This window comes from Dermatophagoides pteronyssinus, unplaced genomic scaffold, assembly GCF_027571235.1.
Source record: "Dermatophagoides pteronyssinus isolate colony J.1.1.1.1 unplaced genomic scaffold, Derpt_VIB-CSIC_2022.12 sq0050, whole genome shotgun sequence".
Classification (NCBI taxonomy): domain Eukaryota; kingdom Metazoa; phylum Arthropoda; class Arachnida; order Sarcoptiformes; family Pyroglyphidae; genus Dermatophagoides; species Dermatophagoides pteronyssinus.
The window spans coordinates 49,744-60,424 of record NW_027461573.1 but is presented as its reverse complement, the minus strand read 5'-3'; the positions used below and the strand labels follow the sequence as shown (position 1 = coordinate 60,424).

General features: G+C 30.5%; 5 protein-coding genes across 5 annotated transcripts; 3 read left to right on the top strand and 2 right to left on the bottom strand.

Annotated features, from left to right (window-relative positions):
- Positions 1-92: 92 nt before the first annotated feature.
- Positions 93-1,570, top strand: LOC113793893 (Golgi to ER traffic protein 4 homolog). The gene is given in 2 exon segments (XM_027343969.2): positions 93-557; positions 559-1,570. Coding segments are annotated over 2 exon segments (981 nt in total). The 5' UTR covers positions 93-305; the 3' UTR covers positions 1,288-1,570.
- On the bottom strand, positions 839-3,939 carry LOC113793890 (eukaryotic peptide chain release factor GTP-binding subunit ERF3A-like). The gene is given in 5 exon segments (XM_027343965.2): positions 839-1,886; positions 1,951-2,250; positions 2,252-2,435; positions 2,497-2,710; positions 2,785-3,939. Coding segments are annotated over 5 exon segments (1,797 nt in total). The 5' UTR covers positions 3,713-3,939; the 3' UTR covers positions 839-1,715.
- Positions 3,940-4,092: 153 nt separating this feature from the next.
- On the bottom strand, positions 4,093-7,249 carry HDAC6 (histone deacetylase 6). The gene is given in 5 exon segments (XM_027343961.2): positions 4,093-4,583; positions 4,585-4,784; positions 4,864-6,568; positions 6,638-6,868; positions 6,943-7,249. Coding segments are annotated over 5 exon segments (2,757 nt in total). The 5' UTR covers positions 7,099-7,249; the 3' UTR covers positions 4,093-4,118.
- Positions 7,250-7,311: 62 nt separating this feature from the next.
- On the top strand, positions 7,312-8,204 carry MED10 (mediator complex subunit 10). The gene is made up of 3 exons (XM_027343970.2): positions 7,312-7,552; positions 7,622-7,705; positions 7,776-8,204. The coding sequence occupies exons 1-3, from the start codon at positions 7,425-7,427 to the stop codon at positions 7,972-7,974; spliced, it is 411 nt and encodes a 136-aa protein (XP_027199771.1). The 5' UTR covers positions 7,312-7,424; the 3' UTR covers positions 7,975-8,204.
- A 36-nt stretch (positions 8,205-8,240) lies between these two features.
- LOC113793891 (uncharacterized) lies at positions 8,241-10,353 on the top strand. The gene is made up of 2 exons (XM_027343967.2): positions 8,241-9,428; positions 9,524-10,353. Exon 1 carries the CDS (start codon positions 8,325-8,327, stop codon positions 9,417-9,419), a length of 1,095 nt encoding a protein of 364 aa, XP_027199768.2. The 5' UTR covers positions 8,241-8,324; the 3' UTR covers positions 9,420-9,428; positions 9,524-10,353.
- Positions 10,354-10,681: the final 328 nt, after the last annotated feature.

Sequence of the window (10,681 nt, the reverse complement as noted above, 5' to 3'; positions counted from 1 at the left end):
CGTCATTTATGATTGAACATTTCACGGCAATCAAAAATATCTTTAAATTAGTGAGAATAAACGATAGAATCATTTAAATGAGTAAGCTATATTGGTGGTAGTGGTTCTCCTTTTGGTATCATCAATGTGTAAATAGCCTGATGATGTTGATGATGATGATAATGCCTGATAAAAAAGAGTGCAACGAGAAAGAGTCAAGAAGAAAATATTTCATCATTCAGTTTTTTGGCTAATCTTTTCTTGGATTTTTATCATTATTCTTTACCATCTTCTTCATCATCATCACCACCATTATCATTATCATCATGCAAAGACGTTTATTACAAAAATTGAATGAACGTTTTGATCAAGGCGATTATTATGAAGCACATCAAATTTATCGAACAATTTATTATCGTTTAGTACGAGAGAATAAATTTGCTGAAATCTATAATCTTTTGTATGAAGGTTCGATACGTTTATTCGATAAAGGTGAACCAAATTCTGGTTCGGATTTAGCATTATTATTAGCCGATTTAATGTTGACAAAAGTAACCGATTTAAAACAATTAAATCAACCCAAATGAATCCAAAGTATTGGACGATATGACAAGATTATTTTCGAAAATATCCAACGAATCACCTGAACGTTTAGAATTTATATCAAAATTATTGAAAATTAAATATCTGACAATAGCCAACCTTCGTAAACGTTTTGCACAAACATTGTGGTCGGAAAAAAATTATTCTGATTCACGTTTACATTTTCTTTATTCATCGGATAATGGTGATAATTGTGCCCTAATGTTAATCGAATATCAATGTAAATCTGCTTATTCGAATGAAATTGATCTAATGATAGCTCAATTTGTATTGCAAGTACTTTGCGTTCGAAATCAACAATTAGCACATAATGTATTTTTAGGTTATACAATGAATCATCCAAAAATTCGTTCGAATAAACCACCATTCACGACACCATTATTGAATTTTTTATTTTTCCTTATAATGGCTATTGATCATTATCCCGGTAAAAGTCAATTATTCGAAATACTTTGTAATTTATATGATAAATCATTATGTCGTGATCCTTGTTATAAAGATTATCTTCAACAAATTGGTCAAATTTATTTTGGTTTAGAAAAAAGACAACAACAACAAGGTGGTGGTGGTATATTTTCTAATCTTATTCAATCAATATTCGATATGTCAGCCGATGATGATAATGATCAATCGCAATCGCAGCAACAACAATTAAATTTTCAATCATCACCACCAACAACAAATCAAGAAGTTGATCTGGATTAATCATCAAATCAAATTTTTCAAAATTTTAATTCATCAAATCCAAAATGCGAAACAAATGAATACCGATAGCTATTTAATATTTGCAAAAACTTCGATTCAAAAACTTCCGAAACTCTTTTGCTTTTCAAAATCATCACTTGCTAACTTGTGATCATCATCACAACACAGTAAAAACACACCAGAGCGAAAACATTTTTGCTTGTAATATTTGTTTTGTTTTGCATGCAAATATTATAATTCAATAATAATAATAATAATAAAGTTTGCTTTCTCCACATTTCAATTTCATTCATTCAATTAATTTTTTGATTAGAAAAATATAACGTAATTTTTTTAAGAAAAAGACAAAAAAAAAGAAGAATCATAAAAATTCAATCAAGATTGGCTGATTGTTGGTTGTAAATGCTTGCTGATGAATTTTTTTTCTTTCATTCAACGATTCGTAACACTTTACCAATAGCAATTGTTTTTCCTTCATCTCTCAATGTAAAACGTCCCATTTGTTGAAATTTACTAAATGGTTCCATACATACCATACCACCAGTACATTCTAACCTCATTAATGCTAATTGATCTTGTTTAACAAATCGAGGTTTTACCTTCATTTTTTTGGAATAATCAAGGATTAAAAAACTTGTGTTACATAATCAATAAAAGACATACCTTACAACGTTGGCCAGTTTTTTTATCAATAAGATCGATAATATTTTTAACACAAACTTCTTCGATTGCTGAATTAATATGCAAAACGGCTGAATAACCTGGACAAATAATTGATTTATGTTCAAGAATGGCAACCTGTGCATCAAACACACGACCAGTTGCACAAGGATCATTTGGATCACAAAGTACAAATCCGGCTGTAACTTCTTCTTCTTCAACACCTTTTAGTTTGATTTTAACATTTTCACCCGATGAAACATGACTAACTTCATCTTCATCTGACCATAATTGTAGTACTTCCAACTAATTTACGATTTGGCATTAATAATAATTGTGCACCACGTTCAGTACTACCACTTTCAATTTTTCCGAAAACAACTGTACCCATATCTTTATATTTATCAACAATGGGCATACGAAATGGTCCTTCAATTTGTCGTTTAAATGATGGAAGTTTATCCAGATAATCTAAAAATGATGGTCCCCTATTTCAACAGAAAAAAGTCAGTTTCTTGATTGATACAAAAATATTCAATATAAACATACCTATACCAAAGACATAATTTTTCATCCGCAACATCACGTAAAAATGCCCCTGTTAAACCGGAACATGGTAAAAAATATAATTCAGTTTTTGGATTAAAACCACATTTTTTCAAATATGGTAATAATTTATCTTGACATTCTTGATAACGTTGTTCAGACCATTCTACGGTTGGATCATCCATTTTATTTATTAAAACAATTAAATGTTTTACACCTAAGTGTTAATTAAACAAACAAACAAAGGTAAATTAACCCTGAGTTAATCGAATTAACAAAAAAAACTCTTACCTGCAGTTTTAGCTAACATAGCATGTTCACGTGTTTGTCCACCACGTTCAAATCCGGTTTCAAATTCACCTTTTCTAGCTGATATAACCAAAACAGCAACATCAGCTTGACATGCACCACCAATCATATTCGGTACGAAACCACGATGACCAGGTGCATCCAACAGGGTAAAATGTTTATTTTCCGTCTCGAAATAAGCCCGGCCAACTTCAACAGTTTTACCTTTATCACGTTCTTCTTGATTTGTATCCAATGCCCATGATAAATACCATGATTCACGATTTTTTTCTTTTGCTTCACGTTCATATTTATCCAACGTTCGTTTATCAACCATACCGGTTAGATATAATAGTTGGCCACCGATTGTTGATTTTCCTGCATCAACATGACCAATGAAAACAATATTTAGATGTTCTTTTGTTATGGTTGTATGTTTCATTGTTGGTTTATTCGATGATTTTTTCTTCAATTTTGTTCGTGGTTTTTTTTCCAATTTATTATCGATTGTTTCATCATCATCATCATCGACATCATCATCATCTTCTTCTTCTTCTTCTTCATCAACATCATCATCATCATTATTATCACCGGCATCCCAATCATCAACAACTTCTTGACCACCATCTGGATCTTCAGGTAATTTTGGATTATCATCAGTAGCGTTTATTCTAGAAGATTGAGCAGTTGATGTTTGTGATTCGGATGATGATTGAGTGGAGGAGGTGAGGTTGGTCGTCGAAGCATCATTATTTGATTGTTGTTGTTGTTGCGATTCTGGAATTGATGTTGTTGTGGTCGTCGTTGTTGTTGAAGGTTGTTGCCGCTGTAAAAATGAAGGCACAAATTCACGAGCATCAACATTGAGCTTTTTACTAAAACCTTGCGATAAATTGGCTAAATCTTGATCTTTTTTATTATTGTCACCCATTCTTCTTTAGGTTTATGTTCGACGACGACGACAATTTGATTCGAATCGAATGATTTTCCTGTTGTTGTTGTCGTAACCAATAAATCAGAGAAAAAATTATTTTGTTTGTTGAAAACCGAATGTGAACAAAAGATTTTTTTAAAAGAATTTTTTTGTTTGTGCAAAAAATGAAATGAAATAAACACGTTGCATCAACATTAGCAAATATAAAAGACTTGCTTGCTGTGCATGTTTTAGCTCTTTTGCTGCCGCTGCTGCTGCTGTTGGCTGTTCTATATTTCTTCTTCTTTCTCCTCCTCCTCATTTTGATCAAAAAAAAACAAAAAACAAAACAATCGATATTTGGCCGGATAATCGATTATATCGATTTTATTTTTTTTTCAAATTTTTGATATTTTTTTAAAATTTAATCAATAGTATTTTTAGCCAAATCAACATTAAAAACAAAACAAGGCCAATAATCTGAATGATAATCAATAACATTACGTATTGTATCGATAGCATTTGTATCTAGTTTCCATTGTTTTTGATTTTGATCTTGATCATCACCATTATTATTATTATTATTATTGTCATCATCTTTGTTGATTATGGTCGTTGTCGTCGATTTTGATGATGATGATGATGATAATGATTTTGGTGTTTCACCCAATAAAACACGAATACATTCTAATGCTGAATTAGCAATCGAACGTAAATGATAACCACCTTCTAATGAAAGAATAATTTTTCCATTTGCTAATGAACATAATAAATGTGTCATATGACCATAAACAGCCGGTGTTAGATGATAATCACCAATCGGATCATTTTCAGCTGCATCAAAACCCGAACTAACCAATACTAATTCAGGATTAAAATTATATGCAACCAGGCATAACAATGTTGAAAAAAGCTGTTAAATATTCACGATCACCCATTTGTCCATTTGACCAAGGAATATTGATAATATTTCGTTTTCCCGTTCGATAATTTGATGCTTGAATATTTTCCGGATAAAAATCACCATTATCATAACGATGTAATGATATGAAAAGAATTCGTTCATCATCGGCAACAATATCCTGTGTTCCTGGTTTTATCATAATCGAAAAACAAACAAAAATCAATTTTAGTATCAAAAAACCAAACATCACAAAAAACAAACATACCATCACCATGATGTATATCCCAATCAACAATCAATATTCGTCGTAATCGATATTTTTCCAATGCATATCGAGCAGCAATAGCAATTTGATTGAATAGGCAAAATCCTGCCGGTTCTGAACGTTTTGCATGATGTCCAGGTGGTCGTATACATGCAAACCCATTCAAACATTCATTACGTAAAACACAATCAACAACTTTCAATAATGATCCAATCGATGATTTTGCCACCAAAAAACTATCTTGAGTAAAATATATCGAATCAAATTGTTGTTCATATTCACGTAGTTCTTTATAATCCATTTGTTTTGTTCGTGAAATTTTTTCAATTGCATCCATTGAATGACAACTTGTTAATTCTTGATCAGTTACCAAACGATTATTATCATTATTATTTAGTACAAAACATTTATCAAGAATTTTTTCCGTTTTTAATAAACGCCATAAATAACGAATACGATTTGGTCGTTCAGGATGTGTTTGTGGTGCTGAATGTCTATTCGATTGATCTGATGAACGAATCAAACATGTACGTCGATTTTGATCATAATGAATTGTTTTTTCTTGAATATTTTGTCGTAAAATTTCTATTATTTTTTGTAATTTTTTTCCATCTTCTTCCGAATGTTTTGGATAACAATCTCTTGTTGGATATGTTTCCGGACGTTTATCCAATAAATCTACAAGGCCACAATATTCTAATGTTGGATAATGACGTTTTCTTATAGCTTGTTCTTCAATATCATCTATATGTGGATCATGTCTATCGAATGTTTTCTGTATGCATAATGATGACCAATTTGATTGATGAACAGTAATTACATTCAATATAGATTCAATAACAGATTGATTAATTGGATATTTCATATTCAATGGAATTGGTGGTTGTCCAATTAATGTTTGTACAGTACAAACAACACTATCCGCTAATGATTCAATACAATAACCACCTTCTAATATGATACCTAGTTTACCATCAGCTAAACCCATAAGATAATGTGTAAAATGGCTATAAACGGCTGGTGTTAATAGCATTTCACCTTCTGGACAACCAATTGCTGAATCATAACCAGCTGAAACAAGTATTAATTCTGGATCAAATTCATAAAAAACTGGCAGTAAAAGATTATGCCATATGGAAAGATAATCAGTATCAGTTAATCCTGTTTGATTCAATGGAATATTCATGTTAAAACCACGACCACTGGATTCACCACAAAAATTATAATTTGATTCAATCAATTCAGGCCAAAATGAACCTTGTTCATAACGATGTATTGATACATAAAAAACGTTTGGATCTTTATAAAATGTTTGTTGTGTTGCTTGGCCATGATGTACATCCCAATCAATAATCAATATTCGTTTTAGATGATATTTTTCCTGACAATATCTGGCTGCAATAGCTACATTATTAAAAATACAATAACCACATGCTTCGCTATTCATTGCATGATGACCTGGTGGTCGTACAATAGCCATTCCATTTCGAATACGATTGGACATTAATGAATCACATAATTCTAGAACTGAACCACTTGCATACAATGCACAATCATATGAACTTGGTGTAAAATATACAGCATCAAATTTGGATGATTCTTGTTCCAATTGTTCTGGATCCATTAATGAACAAATTTGTTCAATTCTTCGAATATATTCCGACGAATGAACAAGTTGTATTTCATTTTCGTTTGCTTTCCTTGGCTTGAATTCCAACAATCAATATTTTTGTACAACAATCAATTAATTTAGTCAAAAACAAACAAAACAAACCTTTAATCGTAGACATTCATCCAAAAGACCTTGTTCAAATAATCGTTCCATTGTACGTAAATAACGTCGAGGATTTTCTTCATAATTATCATCCCAAAGACAATAATGTTCAATACAATCATCATAATAGATAAGGCCAGTTTTTTTTCTTTGGTCATCATTATCATCAACAATATCATCTTTATTATCAATCTGATCAGATTCGTTCGATTTGGCTTTTGATTCGAATGTCTTTATGTGAAAGAAAAAGAAAATGAAGAATTCTTTCGATTTCTTGATGAAAAATTCGAAGTTAAACCACTTACTTTATGAAAAATGTCATCATCAGCTTGTTCATTAATCAAATGATTATATGATCGTTGATATGTTTCAGCATTATGAATCGTTGATTTGTTGATTGATGATGGTTCATCACCATTACCACCACCACCACCAGTTGCTTGTTGTCGAATATCGTCCATGTTTTTGGTCCGAAAAAAATCACGAATTTCGTCTCGTGACAAAAATCATACAGAATTGAGCAAATAAAAAGATAGAAAATCAAAATAAAATGATCAGCTTTTTTCCAAAAAGGATAGAAAATTTATCATCGAAAAATCAAGATAAAACTTTTTTTTGAGTTCGAAAAAAAAGATTCGAATACGTCTTTTATGAATTTTGCCAAATTTGGGAATTCTTTTTTTTTCTTGTTTTCATTTTGAGTTTTGTGACGTTTTTCTCAAAAAAAAAAATTTTGTTTTTTCGTCAGATTTTTTTTCTTTTTAATTCAAAATTTTCAACAAAAAAAATGGCATCATCAACAGCCCTAGATTCGTTGGAAACAACATTAGAAGGTTTAGTGGAAAATTTTCGTCAACTTGGTATTATTGTTAGTGATTTTCAACCACAAGGACAAACAGCATTGAATAATAAATTGTAAGATTTTTTGGTTTGTTTCTTTTGAATTTTGAATTTTTTAAACATTCATTTTTCTGATCAAATTAGAAATCAAATAATCGGTCTATTGAAAGATATTGAACGTGTTAAAAATCAGGTTAATGATATTCAAGTTCCATTGGATGTTTTTGAGTAAGTTTAGATTAGAAACATGATTCATTCGAATTTGTTTAACTTTTCAATTATTATTACCGTATCACAGCTACATTGATGAAGGTAGAAATCCACATTCATATACAAAAGATTGTATGGAAAGATCATTAGCTAAAAATGAACTGGTCAAAGGAAAAATTGATGAATATCGTCGTTTTAAAGCACTGTTATTGCTAGAATTATCACAAGAATTTCCAAATGAAATGTCTAAATATCGTGCTGTACGTGGTGATGAACGTATGTCATAGAATTGAATTGATTGTTGGTCGTTGCTGATAACATAAAATATAAAATCTTCATCTTGCATCATAATTCATCAAATCATATCATATTAATTTCACCATTTTTTCAAGATCATTATCATCATTTTTTTCTGTTATAATGTAAACGAATTGTAACAAGAAAAACAAAATAAAATTATGTAATTAGATTTTTAAATTTACAAAAAAATATTCGAATCCAAAATCTTTTTATCGAATCTTTATTTGTGTTCGTCATTTGTGAATAAAGTCATTTGCGGGCGCGCTTTCGAATCGAGTTTTTTTTCGCGTTCGAATTTTTTTTCGCGTTCGAAATCAAAATAATCATTGCAATTTTCATGAAAATGTCATCAACTTTTGAACAATTTCGATCGAAACGAACCGAAATGATTACCATTATTGATCAGGAAATAATTGATTCAAAAGTACAATTACAATTACTTCGATTAAAATTATCTGAATATCGAAAAGATTTTAAAGAAAAAAAGAATACTAATAATAAACATTTGGTTGAAGATAAATCCATACAAACAATCGGCCATGAAGATAGATCCGTACAAGTTGATCAAAATGATTTTGTTGCTGTTGCCGTCGAAGAGAAAACTGAAGAATTTGTTCCGATTCAAAGGCATAATCGATCAAAAACAACAACAAAGATAAAAAATGATCAACGAAAATCGACAAATACAATGATGATCCAGCAACATCAAACAAAACCAAAAATGTTAGTAATCAACGATCGTTATGAACAATATTTAGAACGAATTAATCGAATGAAACAACAACAAAAACAACAAGCGATGACGACAACAACAGAAAACAATCAAACAAAATTGAATAAAATTGACAACGATAAACAACAACAAGCGACGACGACGACAAAAATAACACGTAGTGTAGCTGTTGATACTATGTCTCCACCATCGGTATTTGATTTGATTCCATTTTCCGATCAAACTGTTTATCTTGATTTGCCACCGGAATCAAAAAGGATTCGAAAACAGCGACGACCAATTGCAAAAGCAAATGATGATGTGGAAAAATTGACCGATCATTTACGACAATCACTGACAACAACTGATGATGATTCAAATCATAATCAAGATGTTGACCAAGAAGAAATGAATGCAGATGATGATAATACATCATCATTGTTTCGAACATTATTACAATCATCATCATCGACATCGACAAAATCAAATGAAAAAAAACAAACAACAAAACCAGATGATGCTTCAATCAATGCCATTATAGATGATGATAAGGATGATGATAATAATCAATTATCAATGACAAATATAACATTACCATCAATGTTAAACAATCTTACTAATCAAACATTATTGTTGATTGATGATGATGACCATGATGATAGTATTGATTATGAAAAATTTTGGAAAGATGTATTCACGAAAGCAGGATTGAAAAAATGAAAAAAATTGGTTGGTCATTTTTACAGTCTTTATATAATTTTTATTATTTAAATTTTTATATCAAAAATTTTCTAATCAGTGTTTTTCGTTGCTGCTCAAAACAGGGGAATGATGAATGGTGGTGGTGGTGGTTTCGGATAATCCTTTCAGATCCTTATTGTTGCTGTCGGCGTTGCTGAATGTTGTTGATGGAATGGTGGTCTTCGTTTTTCATATTGTCGATCCATTGTTTCGAAAAATGATGGAACCGATAATGCACTATTGTTGCTGCTGTTGGATATCACATACGATGATGATGATGATAATGATGTTGACATTAATGATGAATTATCATCAGTTTCATCATTTTCACTATTGTTATTATCATCATTCTCATTATCGAAAATTAATTCTTCAAAAATAATTTTTGGTTGCATATTTTTACCAATTGTTCTTTCATCATTATCATCATTCAATTGTAATTTGGCCATATTTTGTTCGAATCCAATTAATTTTTCATCAATGAATAATTCCAGTTTAGAAATTGATTGAGAATTTGTTGCCATTTAGCAAATTGGATTTTGTTGTTTATGTTGTGGATCGAATGCTGAATGATGAAGATATTTCGAAAATGCGGGAGTTTTATTGATGATAATAATCGAAATTAGCCACATACAAAAAAATCGATTCGAAAATTCGATAACGTCAAACCTTAATCAAAAAACCGATAGACAAAAAAACATTGATCGAATATCGGAATTGTCACAAAGTAGCTGCTGATATTGAAGATAACCAAAATGAAAAAATAAATGAATGGATCTTTTTTTAAGGACGAAAAAAAGTTATTGATTCGATTCACAGGGTTTCATAAAGATAATGTTTTAGTTGGTTTTTGATTATAAAGCCATTTTTGAAAAAATAATAAAGATGTTAATACGCATAACGGCAAAAAGAACATTAATATTTTTGCAGCTGTGTTGCGTGTGTATGATTATACCACCAAAATATAAAGAGTGTGAGAGAGAGAGAGAAGGATTCCAATGTAATCAAACAACAGCATGTATAGTGTATAAATGAATGAATGAATGAATGACGTCAATAACGACATTGTTAATTTTGAATGAATGACGCAAATTGAGAATTGAGATGGAAAAGAAATAAATGAAAGTCATCCAGATTTCTCCAGAGAGAATGAGATCCAAGATTGTTTAGTCATTCAAACCGATGACGATTGAATGATTGATTGGTTGATTACCTTTTGGTTGGGATAAATATTCGTGACG

What these genes read in the sequence shown, in the direction of transcription:
- MED10 (XM_027343970.2), top strand. Translation starts at nt 7,425, where the DNA reads ATGGCATCATCAACAGCCCTAGATTCGTTGGAAACAACATTAGAAGGT. An exon ending in ACAGCATTGAATAATAAATT is followed by an intron (nt 7,553 to 7,621) that starts GTAAGATTTTTT and finishes TGATCAAATTAG; the next exon opens with AAATCAAATAATCGGTCTAT. An exon ending in GTTCCATTGGATGTTTTTGA is followed by an intron (nt 7,706 to 7,775) that starts GTAAGTTTAGAT and finishes ACCGTATCACAG; the next exon opens with CTACATTGATGAAGGTAGAA.
- LOC113793891 (XM_027343967.2), top strand. Translation starts at nt 8,325, where the DNA reads ATGAAAATGTCATCAACTTTTGAACAATTTCGATCGAAACGAACCGAA.